The sequence below is a fragment of the Glossina fuscipes genome, unplaced genomic scaffold, assembly GCF_014805625.2.
Source record: "Glossina fuscipes isolate IAEA_lab_2018 unplaced genomic scaffold, Yale_Gfus_2 3, whole genome shotgun sequence".
Taxonomy (NCBI): domain Eukaryota; kingdom Metazoa; phylum Arthropoda; class Insecta; order Diptera; family Glossinidae; genus Glossina; species Glossina fuscipes.
The window spans coordinates 8,135,001-8,156,343 of NW_023998417.1; the positions used below are offsets into that span (position 1 = coordinate 8,135,001).

A 21,343-nucleotide genomic window follows, 5' to 3' on the forward strand; every position below is an offset into this window, starting at 1 on the left:
GAGTTTGAGAAATTTGCAAATCTCTAATAGTTCATAGTAAATTATACATATTTTAATAAAAAATTTTCTTGTACTCTTAACTAGGACATATTGTGTATATAATAATTCAAATTAAGTACATCTTTGTCAATACATGCCACAATCTCTACAGTTCCAGGCCACTTCCTATCGCAGGAAATAAATATAATTATGCTCTCTCGCTTTCCATTATAAGAAAAACTTATCAACACTGTTTTTAGAACATGAATGGTGCGAATCATCTGTTTGAAAAATCGTAAGTCACGATCTATGAACCGGTAATTTTAGTGTTAGCAATTTCGGCAAAAAGCATTGGTTAAAAATTGTTTATTAAACCAATTAATCATAATCGAAATCCAGGCAAAAAAGTAAGTGCAAGAACAAGATTAACGGTGTGCCATCCCTTCGTAACTTTGATTTTCTTATATTTGTGGTAAAGTAAACAGCTCCCTGTTAACATAACCTATATAGATAATATGCAAACCATTTTTCTTTTTACTGTGTAGGCGTCCGTACATGTTTGTGTAGATATGCATATTTTTTGAGTTATTGTTGCATGTCGTTTTAAATTATATGTTATCTTTTTGTGCTAATAGACTTGCACAGTCATCTTGGATTGCTTGGACATGCTGGCAGTTTTTCTTTTATAAAAATATGCTCCCGACTGGCTTTTTTGAATTTAATTTTCCTTTTTTTTTTTTTTTTTTTTGCATATTTCAGCCAATAAATATAAAAATCTTATACATTCTAGGGTAAAAGTTCTTTTAGTGTGATTGTAAGTAAATTTAAATTCACCTTCTAAAGAACAAATTAAAATACATTTTCTTCCAGAGTCAAGTGTAAAAAAGAAAAGAAAGAAAAAAAAAATGTTAACATTATGTAGAAGCATTTATCATAAATTGTTAGGAAGAAGTTTTCGTCATCATGTTAGTAGCATTATTGAGGATAAAACTTATACTTTGTGTTTGAACACAACCGATAGTTTTTCTAGACATTATTCCAAATTAAGGTATTTGAACAATTTTTTCAAGTATTAAAAGCACTAACTTAGTTCTTGTCTTATTTACTTTCAGTATGTCTTCCAATCATGCATCACATTTTGTATTACCAAATACTCAACCAATTGCCGATTTGGAATGTAAAACTGCGTTTGAAAATCTGACAGAGAAAGAGAAACTCTACGCTCATTATTTTAGTAAAGCTTCGTGGGATGGCGGACTGATAGCTTTGATTCAATCCAGTCCCGAAGGGCCTTTGATTTTTTCTTTACTACATCGTATATTTGTGGCTGAACCTTTAGAAGAGTTGAAAAGCAAAGCCATAGCCAATAGCATAACTGAAGAGGATTTTACGGTGATGATGTTAATATGTCATGCGTTTGGTAAAATTGAATAGCCTTTTTTCTTATAGGCCTTTTTAGTTTATGCCTGCGGTGTATTTGCGAATACGGGCAATTATAAAGGTATGGGTGACAGTAAAATCATACCTAATCTGAGTGAGAGTACATTCAGGAAAATAGTGCACGTATCGGCTGCTTATGCTAACGATAAGAATGTGCCTCTGATTTTTGACAAAATTAATTCTTTGATTTATGATTTAAAACCTCGAAACGAAATTTTGGGTTTTGCTCCTAATGGCATTACCACATATTGGTCTGATAATTGCACAAAAGAAGATAGCAATACGGTTAACGACTGGCTTACTTCAAAACGTATTGAACCCTACATGTGTCGGACCTTCAAAGTAGAAGAAGATGGTAAAACGATATACGATATCAAGCTGGGCTCGGTAGCTGTGGATGATAAAGATGGAATTACTTTGCCCTTACAATCATACAAGGATAATAATTTTCGCGTTACTCGCGGCGATTACAGTAAATTATTGCAGAGAGTTAATAATAATTTGCAACAGGCGTTGAAATATGCTGCTAATGAAAATGAAGTTAAAATGATTGAACATTACGTAAAAGCATTTCAAGAAGGTTCCCTAGTTGATCACAAGGACGGATCCAGATATTGGATTAAGGACAAAGGACCTGTCGTAGAAACTTATATTGGTTTTATTGAAACGTATCGCGATCCCGCTGGAGGTCGAGCAGAATTTGAAGGCTTTGTGGCTATGGTTAATAAGGAAAGTTCAGCGAAATTTGGTGAATTGGTGGCACGCGCTGAAAAGCTTTTAGAATACTTACCATGGACAAAGGAATATGAAAAGGATTCCTACCTAAAACCTGACTTCACTTCACTGGATGTTTTAACATTTGCAGGTAGCGGGGTGCCAGCTGGTATAAACATTCCAAACTGTACGTATTTTCTAACGTGTAATATTTCATTTAATAATGTTTAATTTCGTAGATGATGAAATTCGCCAAGATGAAGGCTTCAAAAATGTTTCGTTGGGCAATGTCTTGGCCAATATTAATCGCAAAGACCCCATAGCATTTTTGTCGGAAGAAGATCAGGCATTAATGAAAGAATATAAAGTTAAAGCGTTTGAAGTTCAAGTTGGTCTTCATGAGCTTTTAGGGCATGGCAGTGGCAAACTATTCCGAATTAATGAAAACGGAAAATTTAACTTTGATAAGGAAAATACAAAAAATCTTATTACCGGAGAACCTATTAACACGTGGTATTTGCCTGGAGAAACTTATGATACTAAATTCGGAGCTATTGGTTCATCCTATGAAGAATGTCGAGCTGAAGCCGTGGGACTTTACTTATCATTGCAACGTGATATTCTAGAAATCTTTGGTTTCAAAGATCCTATTGAACAAGAGAAAATCATTTACATCAATTGGTTATCTTTGATATGGAATGGTGTTGGTGTGGCTTTGGAGATGTATAATCCTCAATCGAAACAATGGATGCAAGCGCATTCAAGAGCACGGTTTGTTATTATGAAAGTTCTACTTGAGGCTGGTGAAGGTTTTGTCAATGTCCAAGAAATCGAAAAAGGAAAGAATCTACATCTTACCGTAGATCGCACTAAAATCGAAACGATAGGTAAAAAAGCGATTGAAGTGTTTCTCAGAAAATTGCAAGTTTACAAGTCAACAGCCGATATAGACAGTGCCTCTAAAATGTATGAACATTATTCAGAAGTCAATGAAACCGGATCACACCCTTGGGCTAAATGGCGCGACATATGCCTGATTCATAAAAAGCCACGTGTGATTTTGGTCCAAGCGAATACAGGCATAAAAGATAATAAGGTTAATTTGCTTACCTACGAAGCAACTCATGAGGGTTTTATTAAATCATGGACAGAACGTTATCCAACTACCGATATTGACGATATCATAGAGGAAATTGTTGACCACGATAAAAAGTATTTTCCGAGTGCCTTTGGTAACTAAAAATAACATTTAAAGCATTTTAAAATTTTAACTTTAAGACTTACTTATATGTTTGTTTTAATGTATCGATTAAAAGTGAACAAGCAAAAAATATAAATTTTCTTAAATCTTAAGCTTTTATTAAATTTTTTTGATCAAACTTTACGCACTTGACATCCGATATAACTGAAAGGATTATTCTCTTCTTTGGGATCAGTAGGTGTAATAATGAAACGAGCAAAAGTACCACCATTGATATCGGCCAAACGACCAGGATTAATGGCTAAACATCCATTGACAAGCTGTTCAAAAGAATTTCTTTAAAACTGTTTTGTTTTAGTTAAAAGACAATATTGACATTACCCTTAAGAAGCATTTCTGATCGCTTGGTAAAATGATGATATTTGGTATCTGGTCGATATTGGCGAATTTACTAGCCAAGTCACTATCGAAATTTATTGTATCCTCTATCGGAGGGTTTAAGGGATAAAAGGATTTTTGGTGAAATAGATAATTAACGGCACGCTTCACTTTATCGCCAGCGTTACTGAAAGAGAACAATTTTCAAGGCAACGTTTAGTCGGCCAACACCTTTATAATATGTTTAAAGTACTTACACAGCAAGTTCTTGGGTTAGAATATGGTCCAGTATGTCCGTTGAAGTCAAGCCAATAGTAAGCCCATTTAAATCAACTAACGATGGATCCGGTAACATATGAACATTAGAATATGTCCGACTTAACGTCATAGGCATGGTGGGGTAAACGGGATCTGCGTGAGCATCGCGATACGACGCTACTACCAATATAGTAGTGTCTGTGCCTACGGTATCGATTATACCGTCCATTATTTTTTCGAAAAACATTTCAAAGGTTTCAGTTCTGGTAACATTTTCTTTAATCAGCTTGTGATTAGAATCCACGAACGGTCCTGTCAGTATTAACACATTAGGTTTATTCTCTTTCAAATAAGTGACAAGATCTTGCAAAGGATCGTAAACTAAGTCATCGGCATTGGTAAACGGTCCAGCTGCTACAACAAAACTTAGCTGATCAGCTAACCGCGGTGGACTTGGCATCATTAAATCTTGTTCAGTAATTAGCTCTTCTACCATAAAAACATCTCCTCGCGGATTTATACCAGATGCTAAGACAACCTGTCCGGGAAAAACAGCTACCGATTTCATTTTGGAAAAATTCAATCTTACTGTGCGACACATCATTACATCCGAACCGACTAACAATGTAGAAGCAGAATCTAAAGCTCCATCATAATCACTGTATATTGTACCAACAACTTTCACGGTTTCCTTTTTATTAAAAAAAAAAAAAAAAAAAAAAAAGAAAGAAACATTCATATACGTATGTAAATATTGTAAACTATTGGGACATTTCGCAATTTAACCTGTGTGTGCACATCTACGTGGCTTAGTATATAATCCTCACTTTTTTTGCCAAACACTTTCATGCACAAGCTTTTGCTTATATTGAATATACGATCGGCTGCTATGTCAGCTTTTTGGGAAAGCCTGTCATACATATATTTCGCTTTAATGTCCAATGTTTTGCCATTATGCTGTAATAGTTGCTTTACAGTTATCTTTGGTTGACTGCTAAGCGACCATTGAGCATTGTTAATTGTCGTTGGATTTCCAAGGGTGTAAACGATTTTTCCAGACCCTGCGGTAACTCTGCGTGTGCGTGGCGTTCCTCTTTAAAAAAAAAAAAACAAAAAAAAAAAAAAAAATCCATTTTCAATGCGATAAATAAACTATAAATAAATGTAAGCGTATGTATGTATGCATGCCTAAGAGCAACAACATAATATAATATTAGAAAATATGTGGGTGTTGTAAAATGTGAATGAATGGACGAATGAACGGAGTTGCATACATTTTCGAGTCTTTCCTAAGTATGTCTATCCAATACATGAGACAGTTTGTCGTATAACAAACCCTATTTTTGCTGCGTTTCTCTTAGACCAATTATAAATTTCTTTAGCACGTTATCGTAATATTCTGTGAATCTTCAATCAGGTACAGTTATCGAAGAAAGGCAGCATTTCAATAGCTTCAGTCAAAAGGTCAGATCGAATCAGCTAAGTTCACTTAACATAATATTAGCTGCGTTAATAAGTTGGTTGGTGTTTAAAACGCATCCGACGCCTTTATCCATCTCTAAATTTGCCTACTGCCTTATGTAGATTCCAGTGCTTTATTAGTTATCGTTCAGCGTACATCAAAGTATATAAGAATGGATCTCAATTAGCAAGCATTTAAGGCATTCCAGTCTAATGATATGATTGAGTTAGTTTGGGGTGGAAAAACAATGAACTATGAAGCGAAGAGCACGCAACAAATTTAGTCTTGAGGACGGGCAGAAGAGATACGTCCCTCGGTACGTAGCAAAAGCAACCCAGGAAGTGATCATCAACTTGGATGGGGAACATCACCCGATTGCGGTGAAAAGTGGTCCGATCTGAGTCGTTTTCAATAGTGTTCGTCTTTGGGCCCAAAACATGTCGGTGTAGCAAATTTCATATCAAATTTTAGAAAATTAATAAAAGTTTGAACACAAGAAAACAAAGTCGATAATAGACAAGGGGGCTGACGAGTTTAGATCGATTCGGAAAGTGTTTCTGAATCAATTGATATAATAAGAGATTGATCTATGTCAAGTCCTACTGAGTGTTACATACATTCGGCTGAACTTTATATACCGTTGTACCGCAAGCATTGTAGAGTGTAATAAAGCGAAACGAAAAAAATTGAAAACTTATTACGACAATTTGATTTATCATGGTTGCTCAAATCACACAGTACATTCTTCTTTTCTTCTCAACTTTATGTAATTCTTAATAAGAATAAGAACGCAAGGTCTGATACAAAAAAAAAAAAAACACAAGCTTGAATTTGTAATTCAACAGCAACAACATATCTGAGCAGTAGTTAATCCTTTAATACAAGTGACGATCGACTTTTAACATGAGCGCGCTGTCGACTCTTATTTACACGATAGTGTCATTCGAGCAGAGAGAAATGCAAAACATATAATAATATATGAAACGCAAGGCAAGCGTGTAATCTTAACTTAAATATATGCGGGGATATTTTTCATCGCAACACTATGATTTCGTGCATGCGAATATGCAACTCCTGCGGCATATTGCAAAGCACATAGTCAATATCTGTCAATACGTAAAACTTTAAATTTTTTATGGATCGTTAGACGTTTCTTTGACTTTATTTGTAAAGCGTATACAAAAATTTGTATATATATGCAATAAATTTACGCTCTACACATACAATTAACATATTATCTGTTACAAATCGATTTTTAACTTTTTATTTACGGTTATGAATAATGAAATCTCAAAGTCATTTTCAATATGATTCAAAAATTTTATACCACTTTACTTTACTTTATGGGCAAAAATAAATTTGATTTTATATAAATCAAGTACAAACACCTATAGTCCATCATTGATTAACCTACGTCGCTTTCGCTTAATACATTCATACAAGTAACGCCCTTTCAAAAGAAGACGACATATGCGAAGTTGTCGAACAAGTGATCCGACCCGAAACATTTTCAATAGCAATCGTCCTTGCGCGAAAACACATCGTTTTATCAAATACCACCAAGAATATCTTAAAGATTGCGACATGTAGGTTGAACACACGAAAACAAGACGGACAGACGGTGTATAATAAAAGCTGGATCTATCTTAATTCCTTCTAGACATTATATATACATCCGCACAAACTCAATGTATCTTTCTATCACAAGTGATGTAGGGTATATAGAGAGAAAAAAAAAAAAATTAAATGGACACCATCAACGTTAATATTATTGGCATTACAATGAACGTGTACCGTACCTTAATTGCTTTTTATATAAATTTGATTATAATCTAAGGTTTCTAAGCAAAGAGCAAGCAAACAAACAACAAAATGAAAAATTTATTTATTTCAATTACATTTAAGAGAGATCACCTAAAATTCATGTTCATGTACATTGACTGCACGCTGGTACACTGTACACTGTAGACAGTCATCAAATAAGGTATAAAATAAAAAAAAAAAAAAAAAGAAAGAAAAAAGCACACATACAACAAATGTAATCTTTTCCGAAAAAACCTTTTATAGATTCCTAATTAAAAACGTACAAGTAAATGAATAACTAACGGTAATCAAAGTTTCTACCAACTTTGGTGTATTAAAAGTCAATATAAAAAAGGAGTTCAGCTCAGCTTGTGGCATAGCGATCAAGTTGTGAACACGTTCCTGTAACACTTTAGAGCGTAGCATATATACAAGGCATGAATTTACAACAAATAAACATTACTTGATTTTTTTTTTTTTTTTTTTTTTGGAAAATCTTTTAAAAAACATTGTGCATAACTAAATCTAAATTCACCTTAGGTTGCATTTATAAGAGGACAGCGTCTCTATAATAATGTACATGGAATGATTGTTATATGTTTGTACGACAATGTGCATATGCTTGCATATACATAATGTAACCAACAATGTTGTAGAGTTTGCCGTGTTGGAGTTACGAAAATAAAGATCAAAACCCCCCAGAGTGTTTGGCCAAAATACAACATATGCATATATATATATTGAAAATAGCGGTACAATAAAGCATAACCTCCCTTGGCATGAATGTTGGCCAACACAGACAAAGAAATTATACAAAAAAAAGAAAAAAAAAAAATTACGAAAATAAAATGTAAATAAAATAAAATTTTTTTATTTCTATTTTGCTTAATAATGGCGTATATAGAAAATCTTTCAAGATGCCCGAAAAAGTGCTGAGTAAGATGCGAAGCTACAAAACAAAAACATTTCCATTAATCAAATTATTGCTTTTCTTAATGTACGAATAAGAGAAAAACTATCTAACAGCACAAAAGCAACATTTGGCCTAAATTGAAACTGTGTTACTTTCTACTAAGATTTTGAAGAAGAAGTTTCCATTAACATCGCAGACAATTGACATATGTTTATTTTTTTGTTACTGCTTTTGTTAATACATCGAAATATGCATCAGAGGCTCCTCGAAGCAGTAGACAAATTTTGCTGAAGCTAAGAATCCGTAAGTGATGATCGTCCGAGCGATTTAAGCTTTAAAAAAAGTCATAAAACGAATTGCGACTATTTTGGACTTAATTCCAGTGATGCAACTTGAATAAGGCAAACAATTATATTCGCCTATGACCAAAACTTTTATAGTCGCCGCGCTACATTTATTTTACAAAAACAAAAGAAAAAATGAAACCAAAAAAATATATGAATTTTCAGAAATTTCGGGCTGAGTGTAACAGCTATCTTCTACTTTTGAATAGCCTCTATAGGATCTCCAACCGTGAAAACTTTTATCGTTGTATCTGTTGGGATTTATTAAGAAAGATTTGGAACTGGCGCTCTCCAAAACGTGTACGACAAATCTTTCTCTTTATTAAGGGCCCTATTGCACTTGAGCCACGAGATTTATTTAAAGTTTATAACCATTCGGTCTATTGTGGGGAATAATCGAGGCATATCTGGCATCTCACTGCTTCTAGCCATAGTTACTACGACGAACCTGGAAGGTACGTAATTAGCACTTAGGACTCAATGCTGGCTCTGTCTAAGTTATCCTATGCATGCGCAGCCTGCTGTCCCTTTCGTATCTGCATCCTTCAAGTATTCTAATGCAAGAGGTTCTCTTGAACATATTTCATTGTGGCCCCCTTCCCCTCGCAATGTTTTAATTTATTTTGAATGCAGTTACACAGCAAGAAGAAGTCTTGAAAAAGAAGTCTTTCAATTATCAGAGAGAAATGTCTGAAAAGTGAATTACGAAATATTACACGAGATATTAAATCAGATAGCTCCTTGTTCATTTAGAAGCATTAGATTACATAAACGCTTCTATGATGTGATGCTCTGTCAATCAATTATGAATCAACCTACTTTCGGTCTTAAATAATTAAATTAAATTCAAAATTATTTTCTCAACTCTAGAGTTGACCTAGTGACGGTTGCAAATACGAAATAATTACATGATACCCATGATACGTTTTGTAAATCGAAATGAGTAAATATCTAATAAATTTTATGTCGCTTGTAAAGCCATATAAGTTTGTTCAATAATTTTTTATAATTGCTAAAAAGGCTTTGGTTAAGTTAACATCTCCGCTTGTTTATCGGTTCGACTACCAACATCATGGCAATCATAATACACATAAAAGTAAATAAACGTTATTAAGAAGAAGAAGAAGAAGAAGAAGAAAAGACCTCGTACCATTAGAGCAAATATCTTTTCAAGAAGTCCTGCCCTCCTCTGTCTTCGCTCTAATAAGATAAAATAAAAAAAAAAAATAAAAAAAAAAAAAACTATTTTTATATATATACTGCGCATCATGTTGTTGTTTACTACAACTCATAAAGATACACTGGCTGTCGCCTAAGGGCATTGTATGAGTTTTCGTCGTGATTATCATTATCCAACAATATTTTTATAGATTTCGCAATTATTAAACACTTAAAAAAAAAAAACATCTTTACAGGCGTTGCGCAGGCCTCACATACAACATTCATGCCTGTGTTGCTAATAAACTCTATTAGTATTTCTGCGGAAGTACATAATGTTGTAATGTGTGTCTTATAATAATCAATTTTTATTAGCATTCATTCTAATGATTGATTCAAAGAATCTCTCTAACATTCACTGTCTAATGGTTAATGTGTGTTCATATAACAATCATTTGGCTTAGGAGGAAGCCAAGAAGAAGTTTATGTTTACACATAAACAACATATACAACATGTGTCCAATTGTTGCCGTTCGTTGTATTTATAATTTTCAAATTTTATTCAATGCGAATATTAGTAGATAAAGTGCATAAGCATAAGCATAAGTTTATCTTATCATTGGAAATGAATTGAAAATTTCTATTAAAGATAATCCTTAAACTGTTGCGTTTTACATTCTAGAGATGCTGCAATGTCGATGACGAGACGCGAAAACAACATTCGCTATCCTGTTGCACTAATGACAATTAAAGGTGCATGAAAGAGCTTCAACCTGGAGGGCTAATGAAAGGCATTTGAAGAAAAGATATGCGTCACATTTTACATGAATGCGTAAATATTTCCAAATGTTAATCGCATACAAATGTGTGAGAGTATATTGCGTTTTTTGCATTGATGTCTTATAACAGACAAAAGGTGATTATAATGATATACCGTAGGAATGAAAGAGCAACTAAAAGTTTCTATATCAAAAAAAAAAGGCAAGGTCTCGGCTTATTTGCTGGTAATATGTTTGCTAAACAATTTTTTCCCAACGGTGGACTTTATGAAGAGTGAAATAATAAGATGTGCACTTACTGGGTAAGTGCTTTCGATTTTCTTGCCGAAAATCGAGTGTAATCGAGAAAATGATTAGAAAGCAAAAAAGAAAAAATCCTTCATTAGCAGAACGATTGATGATCTTCTACTCAAATATATGCCCCCGCTATCCGCTAGTAAAAAGTAAGATGTTCCAAAAAGAAAAAAGAAGAAGAAAGAAAATATTGCGAAAATATGAAATTGTTTTTGAAATGATTATAAAGTTGCTTTGCATAATTAGCCCAAGCAATGGGAAACTGGAAAAAGCTTAATAAGAAATAAAGAATTTTCCTTGCTGCAAAGTTAAAATTAAGGAAAGTAAGCCCGGACTTAAATGAAACAATTTTTACATATCCATTACCTACGATGAGATGATAATGGTTGCCTTCGCTTGCCAGGTACATAGAAAAGAAGAAACAGTTCCAGCTTTTCATCTTCAAACGAGATTTATTTCATTTTTCTTAGACTGCAGCAGTAAATCGGTTAAGATGAGTGTAGTAGTAAGTTAGCAGAGAACTCGAAGAAATCACTTTTAACAATCATTTGTTGCCCTAACATGTTCTATCAATTTAAAGATATGTGGTCTGCATTGCTAAAAGATGGCTAATTAGATGCATCTACATACGTGTAGAATTATTCTTGCAATGGTCAGAGAAGCATTGATTTTTATGTAGGAGGATAAATAGATTTCTTTCTCACAATTTGTTGCAATTATTTTGCCATATTAGTAATTTTCATTTTTTAGTATTTGTTTTGTTTTGTTTTGTTTTTTTGTTTTTTTTTTTTTTTTCGTTCTCTATAGAAACGCATACATACATGCATATATTTGCCAAACGATATCTTTTTAACATCCAGTTAGTATTTATGACCAATTGTATATTTATGATTTAAGCCACTGCTAACAAAGTGTTGGCTAAACGTAACCAAGCTATTGACAGACAAACGAACGGTGATGATGCATAAATGTAATGTAAAAGTCGATACAAAAAAAAAAGCAGAAAGAATACAAACGTTATAGAGTTTAGTGTAGAGAAACTTAAAGAAGGAAATCATAGAATTTTTATTTATATTCCTGCGCGTATGATTGTGTAAATGTGTAAAAATGTTCATTTATTGAAGCGTTCCAAGTTATATATACTTACATCGGTGAATAGCTGGCAGGACTGAAGAGGGCATCATTGTGGCGAGCAGGTGTTCTGGTCAAAACATTTTTAGTCTGTAACGAGCGGAAGAAAAACAATAACATAAAATATTATATATATATATATATATATATAGATAGATAGATAGATACATTTATTATTTGTATATATATATGTACGCATATGTATATGCTATGCAATGTTGATGTTTTTCTTATTGTTGTTGTTATTATTATTATTGTTATTGTTGTAGTTGTCGGCTACATTAACAGGTTGCAAATGGACGAAATGGATAATATAGTGAATAAAAAATAGGTTTTCATGATCATTTTAGCATAAAATATTGAAAAATTGTACGGTAATGGTATTTTGAAAGATGGAAAAAAATGAACGGAAATCTATTTTATGATGGTAGGAGAAGAAAAGAGCAGCTGTTTTTGTTTTTGTTTTGTTTTTGTTTTTGTTTTGTGGTTACAATTGTAGAAAACTAGTTTGTTTATATGTGCATATGCAATTGTATGGTTCGTTAATACAAAATTTTAATGATTTATTTCATACGATCAAGATTTTTCGTTGCGCATTCGCACAAACAAACATAAATACAAATCGTTTTACAAATGAAATGTTTAGACACGGAATAGAGCAGGTGATGTTTATGCGATTTTAAATCAGTTTTCGCATGATTTCTATTTTTTTTTTTTTTTTTTTTCCTTTTTAACATTATCGTTGGTATCACTCAAAAAATATGCATAATCGTTTGCTTATTCGATTAAAATATGAATTCGATTAAATAATGAATTGAACAAAATTGTTAGTTTAATAAAGCAAAAAATTGGTTTGTTTTTCTTTTAAATTTTTTTTTTTTTTTTTTCAAATCAATCTGATTTAATCGATTTTAACTGATTGCATGACATCAATACACAAGGTTCGATACAGAAATGGCTTTATGTAAAGAAAATGATTCCAAGTCGAGTAATTTTTCGGAATTATCCGATTGGTTTAAAATGACATAAAGAAAAGTATTTAATTGACTCTTACCGACCGCTATAAGGTAAGAGAGGCCACATGTTTAGATAACTGTCGACCGTAACCTAACAGTTTGTGACCGAAAACGTGTTCATTCTAAATCCTTGAACGTCTCTTCCTATCTACTGTAGATAGGAGTTTGTTACATGTGAGTGAGGTAAGTTGACCGATCATGTCTCTTTTTACACTGGGATTTTAGTTGACTCTATCGATTCCTTCTTACTTCGCTTAATACGTTTTGCAGCCTGTAAGCTGCAGATTTCTGTCTATTATGGTTGTATTTGTAGGCGGATTATATGCGATATTGTTTGTTTCAGATGATTCTTATTCTTAGTTTCAAACACAAATATCTTTGAAAAATTGCAGTTTACAACTTTTGCCGAGTATATTCGTTGATGTGAATGCTACCGTGTATATTGTCGCAAGAGGTTGATCAAGAAAAATGAAGAAATTTAAATTTTAAAAATATATCGTCTATAAATTATAGTGTGTCCTATGAGGTTTGAAATTGAATATTTTTAATTGCATTGTGTATAGGATTTTATGATTGTATATAGTTTGTTTGTATGTATAAATAAATTTATACTATATTTATAAGAAAAATAATATTTAAATTATCGCCATGGTTGTCATAAGTGACTCACAGAATCACATCGTGATATGATTCGTTTTAAAAATGCTTGGCATTATTAAGTTTAAATGAGATACGAAAAGACACTCGGCTCAAATATTATTTGTAGTTTATTTTATACTTGGACGAGTTTCATAAGCATTGGGATGCGAAATTGATGCGAAAAATTTTTTTTAGTTCTCGCCCTTTATAAGAGTTCTCAGAAAAAGTAATCCTTTACATGGGAACAAAGTTCAATTACCAATAATTTATTATAAAATTTAATGAAGAATGAGGAAATCGTTGAACAAAACGTTATATTTGGACCACGTCAGTCTACTTTTTGGCGACTTGTCTATATAATGGATTCGATAAAAAGTACGCTTTTTTTACATAGGAACTAATATAAGTTTTCGTATTTTATCAACAAAATAATTTATATTGTTAGGTGAAGTACTACAGGGTTCTTAATGATCGGTCTTGGCTAACTTTAACGCAACTAATAGTTACGACTAACAGGATCCATTGGACAAAAGAAATTCGCAATCTGTTTTGTGTACCGTAATAATCAAGATCAAGCATGTAATGAATAAAGGTCTGCGGTGAACAGACATGACAACTAAGTTCTGGAGAGAGTATAATGTTTGGATGTAAAAAATTGGATTTTTTATGTATTATTATTGGAGAAAAAAATTTAAATTAAATTAATATGATTGGAAGATTTATGTAAAGAATAAGTCAGAAAAGAGTAAGATGATGCCGGGTTAGAGATATATACAACGGATATATCTATTGCTGTCAAGATTTCTTAATTTCTGACAAGTTTTTAAAAACGTGATAATCCTTTATACGCACATGCATTTCAAATGACACTTATTCGAATTGAGAAGAAGATTCCATTTGATAGAACAAATCTAATTCTCTGACCATGTTCCCAATTAGCACAACTTCAAGTTTATTAACTGATTGAGGTGTGAATAACATTGTTTATCTTTTCGAAATAAATTTCCATAACAGAAATTTTTAATGAAGATATATATATATTCGGGAAATACAGGCAATAACTAAAATACATTTTTATATATAAAATTGTCATTGACTGGAAGTATGTAAACGATTTATGCTTCTTAGTATCTCTTATTGGCGTAATTCTACGCAATGCAACAATTCTTCCCATAATAGTTTATAAGCGCGCTTATAACCTCACAAGTATAAGAAGAAGAATAGGAAAAAAATTCCACCTGTTAGCAGAAATGTTGTTGTTTTGTCATTTGACACAATAGATAACTAAGCGCTGATAGGAATGGAAAACATTTTCGTTTAATTTTCGAGGGAAAATGCAAAAAGAAAAGAAAAAAAAAAAAACAAAATCAAGAAATCTCTCTATATGAAAGAGAAAAAAAGAAGAAAAATATACGATTAAAAGCTAAAGTTGCCACCACGCATACATACGTGTAAAATGCATAAATATATATATATTTGAATATATACATATAGTATAGTGTCCATGCATATATATATATATATATATATATATATATGTAAACTTAGGTAAAGCAATCGTGAATTAGACTTTTTACACAAATAAATGCAACGCATTTCCGTTAAGTGGTGTAGCTTTGGAAAATAAAAAGCACATAAGAGGCTTTAACTTTATGCTTAATGACATTGCAAACTAAGCATGTTACAAAAAAGTATGAAAGAAAACATGCAGAAGAGTACTCTAGCATATACACATATATTATATATATATATATGTATATATGAGCACTAGTTAGGCATTATATATATGTATATATGTATGCTCTTATATCAGTAAAAATGAGGAAAAAAGGAAAAACGAAACACCACACATATGGAAATCATTTATGTTGCATCTTAACAATGACAAAAACACAGCAACAGCAAGACAACAACATGTTGTCGTATGTATGTTGTTCACGTTAAGTGCGGGAGCAAATATCTTTTCAATCTGTTTATTCGTTTATTTAGTTTGTCAAGTTATAATAAAAAAAAATAAATAAAAATAAAAATAAAAATAAAGAAATAAACACATGAATGTTGTTTGTTTTTCTTTTTCCAGCTTGTCCATCTTGATCAATGTTGAAAATGTGCAACAGCTGCAAGAGATTTTTTTTTTTTTGTTTCCATTTATAAAACTGGACCTGAAGTAAACGAGTGGTTTTCTATACTTAATTAATTTACAAAAGTTAGATAATTATTTAAATGAAAATGCACTTCTAGAAGGCATTAAATTTAGGTTAAGATGAACGTTGAATATCTGACAGATATCTTTGTTTTGTGAAACGAGAGCAAACGGATGTTAAAAGGAGTTAGTAACATTTCAAAGAATAGACTATGTACAATAATTAACATATGTCTTATTACACCCTACACCACATAAAATTTACAAGAGTCCAGTAAACATGTCTGTCTGTGTGACGTCTGCTCATGCATTTTTTGTGCCCAGCGTAATAATCGAAAAGTTTTGAGATATTTTGTCGAAATGAAGTGCTTTAACCCAAAAGCGAACACTATTGAAAATAGTTCCATTTTTTCAAAATTTTTCGATAAACTCCGGCTAAGTAATGCACGACATTTTAAATTGGTATTGAAAAATTTGATTCGGTTGTGACAAATTTTTGAATCTCCTCTCATGGTGAAAATTAGTTCATAGTAGTAAATTGACAATAAAATTAATCTTGCCGAATTTGAACAACGTACGTATATTTGTTGAATACCACCCTACATCAGAGTCCTCACGCAGGTTAAACTTTTCTATACAAAAAGAGCCTAATTGTTAACGTTTTGTGATGAAAACTTGTTCATGGTAATAATTTGGCATAAAAGTTAGATGAACCAAATTTGAACCCCGTGGGTATTGTTCTTAGACCTTACTCCAGTAGCCCTACAGGCATTCAGTTCTTCTGAAAAAGATTTAACTTTTAATATTTTATGATGAAAATCAGTCCATAGTAGAAATTTAGGAAAAAAAATTAACGGTAGGCACTTACGACTACATGGGTTTATTTTTTATACCCCAACAAATATAGGGCTTATTATGAAAAGCAAGACCTTATATGGAATGAAAGCCTAATTTCTGTTAATTGAACATGAGAACAGAAAAGGCATAGACGGACAGATAAGTTTTAATCGATTCAGAAAATGATTCCGAATAGATCGCTATAGCAAAAAATGAATCTATGTCAAAAGCCCTTCGATATTCGCAAAAAACTTATTATACCACTAATAAAACTTCTCGGGCGATTTATCAAAAGGACAAGCGGGATAGTTGCAAAAATTTGTAGCTCTTTTTCTTCAGTTAAAAACTTATTTTTATCTTTCAAATCATGGCAAACACAAAGGTATAAAAATTATTTTTAATATTCGCTCAAGCTTTCTTTCTTATTTATTTCTTAGTCTGACACCGATAGTAGGCTAATATTATTTTGTAAGCGGCTATAAAGTTATGTACACCTAATCGCAATGTAAGAAAATTGACTCACTTACTTCGCTTTTTCCAGATAAGTTAAGCTTCTAGGTTTAACTGCTTTTAGCGTGATTGCAAAGCTTTACTTTATACAATAATTATTGGCTTCGCTGTTAATCTATGCCTTACATGTATGTGCTTGAAAAATAGTTCAGTTCTTATGCAATATGTATAAAAGGAAAAAGCTTATTGCCTATTAATTGATGGTGAGAGGAAAAAAAAGTGCTTAAAACGCATACACATACATTCTTTTCAATTCTTTTCTATTTTCAGTGGTTCTTTTAATCGTTGAAATTTTAACAAAAATATCTTTACGCGACTTTCGAAATTTTCATTTCTCGTTAGTATTGGGGATATTATAATAATAATAGAAGACTTTAGTGATACGTGAACACTTTCAATTCATTTCGAATAACTGTAAAATTTAAATAAATAGATAAATAAGGAAAACATTGGGGCAAGGGAGGAATGAAGAGAAAAAACACAAAAGCATTCTTTTTTTTTTTCTTTTTTTTTTTTTTGGTAAGGAACGAATCTTGAATACCTATACTAAGGCAAAAATAATGACTACAATAATATCATAAGTGTAATGGAATCATTGCTACCTATTAAAGCGAAAAAATGTGAAATAAAAAAAAAAAATTCAAAATTTTTCGAAAAATTTTCTTATTTTTCACCGCCGGCATTTTTCAAAACACGCCTATCATTGTTGCCTAACGGAAAATATTAAACGGACGAAGAGAGAGAGAGAGAGAGAGAGAGAGAGAGCGAGAGAGAGAGTTTCATTACGATTTGTCTAATAAATCGATCATATTTAAGACTAAGTATAAAATCGAAATAATTTAATTTGTTATGCTTATCGTTTTTAATACATATCTGGTAGAATGATCAATAAAGATATTATATATTATTATCATTATATGTACGTAAAGCGGCCTTAAGACTACCTTGATTCATGATCATGCCATGATTTTTTTTCTTGCTTTCTCTTTTGATATTCGATAGGCAGTAAAAAAAAAAATAAAAACAGAAAAGAAAATTCAAAACGGTTGGTGACTTGTTGTTGTATGATCTCTGCTATTCATTCTGAGAATCGACATTTCCTTTATCGCATATAAAATCTCTGATTGTGAATGAATATAGATTTGTAATGAGCTGATTTTTTTTCAAAGAAAAAGCAATAATTAAAATATGCTTTCAAAATGTAATCGTTCGATATCTCTAGCCTAGCAATGTAGAGTGAATACAATTATCTCTTTAAATTGCTTTCTTCTTTAATAGGTAAAAACATAAGCATTAACATTTCTTCTTAACTTTCAGTTCGAGGCAAATTTAAATGCTTACAATTTAGAGAACATTTATAATTTGCGTTACAAAGATTAAAATCAACTAAAGCCTTTTTCGTTGTCGTTGCATTATCTCTACATGGTGTTTAGACTATACTTGTTGGCTAACTTGGTTGTTAAATGTTTTCACAAAATGGTTTTTATCTAATACAACTTTTGGCTTAAGAAGTGTTACATATTATTATCAGGTGGTTCTTATAATACACTTTTTTCTTTTCTTTACTTTTCTTTTCTTTTTAATCGCTTAAAACCTTATATAATACTTGGATTATTTTAAAATTTTTAACATATACTTACTTATATTTTTCATTCGTAGATATTTATTTTTAAATTTTATTTCTGATGCTGCTTCTCCATGTTTTAGTCTTTGTTACTTTATTATGCAGAAAACATTGAGTAACAACTTGTGCCCCTTAAGTCATTTCCCGTTTTGAGATATTAATAGTATAAATAAGCTATTATAACGACTAATGCTACGACTATCACTACTGTTCGGACTCGGAGTGACACATCCCATCACATACTCTGTGAATGCGAAGCCATCTGCAGAGTCGAGCATTTAACGAATACTTTTTAGCACAGGACACCGGTATAGTGCATCGGGGCAAAAAAGCTGGCGGGACTGAAGGGCTAGGGACACGAGCGAATACAATAGAACTTTTAGACTGCGGTACGGATTACCTACACCGTTAATAATAACAATAGTCATTACTCCTACTATTCCTACACTATTATTACGATTGCGGCCTTCGCTAACATTATGACTGTACAAGAGATTTTTCTGATTTTAATTTTATATAGAGGGGATTTTATTTTATTTTTTTTTTTTTAAATAAATTATAAGTGATGAAAACTGTAAGAACCTTTCCAATCTAAGAAAATAGGATTACATTACAAGCAACGTTCTTTTACTTCTAAAATTATGCATATACGTGAGTATGTGAACGTTTAAAATTTTTCGCAATAAAATGCTAGATATATACATATACATATTTATAAGAGAGTATTTAGTTTGGCAACAAACCCACACAATTATGCATTTGGCAGAGAGATGATGATAATAAAATGATGCCATGTAATGGGTTGGTGTTGCTTTAAAATAATGTGTAAGCAGCTTACGGAGATACAACACAAAAAAAAAAAAAACAAAAAAAATGAAGAAAATCAGAGTTTATCATAGATCAAGTTGAAAAACTCTTATCTGCCATTAATGTCGTTGTTGACTTCTAGGATGTTGAAGTTCTTTTGTGGTTTTTACTTAAAAGGCGTTTAAGAACTTTCTAAGAATTCTTATTAAGATTACACATAAAAAAACAAAAAACTTGAAAAATTTATACTCAAGACGAATTTCGACTACACTTTCTATTTAAATCGACAAGGACTCTACTATCAAAAAATTATCATACACACTTTGTATATTTTTCCGCGTCTACTGATCAAATAATTTTCAATGACTTCCCTTTAAGAATCCTTCAACCCTTTATGGTGGCTTAAGGGGTAACAAAAATTAATTTCACTTACTCTGCTTTAACTTTCTTCAATCGAAGAAATTTTGATCTCGTCTAACTTTGTTATCAAGACATAAGACAGGTCTACACGCCTTGAAACGTCTTCTGGATTATCTAACTAAAGAGAATTTTGCATATCTATCCCATCAAGATAAGTTGTTGTGAAAGAAGTTCTTCAATTAGCGTTAATATCTCGAGGGAATCCATTTAATTGAAAAACTATTCACGAATTGTAGGCAACAACATTTTAAACTTTTATAAATTTTTAGTTCTTACCATTAAAGCGGGTTCACAATATTCGAAACATACAATTAATCAAGAATATGCCGACTCTTTCAGGTCTTCCCAGGGCGTTGCAAACACAAGCGCTTAACTATTGTGCAACATTTTTTTTAGTGCAGCGTATAATTATCAAGAGTTGTTACGTCATAATTTACATTACAGCATTTAAAGACTTCACGTTTCCTATCTTTTTCTTTATAATGCAATCTTTTCTTTTTAATAAACGTATTTGTTTGCTATGATATTGTAACAATTTAAGTCAAAAACACTGTCTCTTTTAATATATAGCCACGATGGTGAGTGATAATGTTATGTCTAACAGATAAAAGACTTCCATTCCAAACATGCGTCAAGCATGCTTGATCATAGCCGTTATATTGGACAAAGATAGTTTTGTTTACGCGAATTCGAATTAAAATTTAAGAAACAGCTAGAAGAGTGGGCCCAAATCTCTCGATAATCTCTTGCAATAAAGTTCAAAACACATATACACAGACAATGCCTGCTACGTTCTTTATACGTTGAGTTGTTACATCCCCTTCGACATTTGAAACATTTAGACGTTTTCTTTGCACTTTTCGTATTAAGTAAACATCATGCTGGCATACATAACCTAAAATTAAAAAGTCCAATAAACCGTTATAGTTGAGCTGTCATGACAAGGTTGTGTGATTAGCAAAATATCAATTTTCAATTCTTTTGTCTTAACTAAGGTATTATCTAAGGAGTTTGTTTCTTTTTATATATAACACATAACACACTTCCAACCATTTCCAACTAAAGAAATCTATTATTATTTTTTTAATTTTTTTTTTGCAAAATCGTAACGCATCTCTGATAATCGCAAGTTAACAATGTATTTAACATAACTCTAATAAGGATTTGTGTGGATTTGTGTTATAAAAATCAAACAATGAAGCAATGCGTGGAAAAATAGAGAAACAATAAAATACGAAAATAAGATTATTTTTATAATTTGCATAAAGACATTAAATGACTCTTGATGATATGATTACGTGATTATCTCTGAATATTTGAAAGAGATTAATTCTTTTCATATGTGTAAAACAATACACATAATTATTTTTATTTATATTAGATTTGGCATATGTTAAAATCTCTCTCTAAAACGTGGAGATTGTAATCATATAATTTTCAACTGATTTTATCGCAAAAATTCTTCAAAAAACCAAAGGTGATAGCAATAGCAA

The 21,343-nt window shown here is 31.7% G+C and overlaps 2 protein-coding genes across 4 annotated transcripts in view; one reads left to right on the plus strand and one right to left on the minus strand.

Annotated features, from left to right (window-relative positions):
* Positions 1-284: 284 nt before the first annotated feature.
* LOC119634810 (dipeptidyl peptidase 3) lies at positions 285-3,421 on the plus strand. Of its 2 annotated transcripts, none has more exons than XM_038029204.1 (4): positions 285-386; positions 1,092-1,371; positions 1,429-2,320; positions 2,373-3,421. In XM_038029204.1, exons 2-4 carry the CDS (start codon positions 1,093-1,095, stop codon positions 3,371-3,373), a joined length of 2,172 nt encoding a protein of 723 aa, XP_037885132.1. In that variant the 5' UTR covers positions 285-386; position 1,092; the 3' UTR covers positions 3,374-3,421. The 2 variants fall into 2 exon arrangements, with proteins under 2 accessions (XP_037885132.1, XP_037885131.1); XM_038029203.1 differs by lacking the exon at positions 285-386 and adding an exon at positions 850-1,027.
* An 86-nt stretch (positions 3,422-3,507) lies between these two features.
* The window catches only part of LOC119634812 (DNA polymerase alpha subunit B), a 119,643-nt gene continuing 101,807 nt past the window's right edge, over positions 3,508-21,343 (minus strand). For both annotated transcript variants that reach the window (XM_038029207.1, XM_038029208.1), the window contains 5 exons: positions 11,871-11,944; positions 4,757-5,063; positions 3,970-4,661; positions 3,716-3,899; positions 3,508-3,654 (listed from right to left, as the gene is read on the minus strand). In XM_038029207.1, coding sequence (XP_037885135.1) covers positions 3,508-3,654; positions 3,716-3,899; positions 3,970-4,661; positions 4,757-5,063; positions 11,871-11,944 — 1,404 coding nt within the window. The remainder of the gene's footprint in view (positions 3,655-3,715; positions 3,900-3,969; positions 4,662-4,756; positions 5,064-11,870; positions 11,945-21,343) is intronic.

Bases quoted from the DNA above. Each gene is read 5' to 3' on its own strand.
- LOC119634810 (XM_038029203.1), top strand. From the start codon at position 885: ATGTTAACATTATGTAGAAGCATTTATCATAAATTGTTAGGAAGAAGT. The intron at 1,372-1,428 runs GTGATGATGTTA...TTTTTCTTATAG, and splicing joins TAACTGAAGAGGATTTTACG to GCCTTTTTAGTTTATGCCTG. The intron at 2,321-2,372 runs GTACGTATTTTC...TTAATTTCGTAG, and splicing joins TGGTATAAACATTCCAAACT to ATGATGAAATTCGCCAAGAT.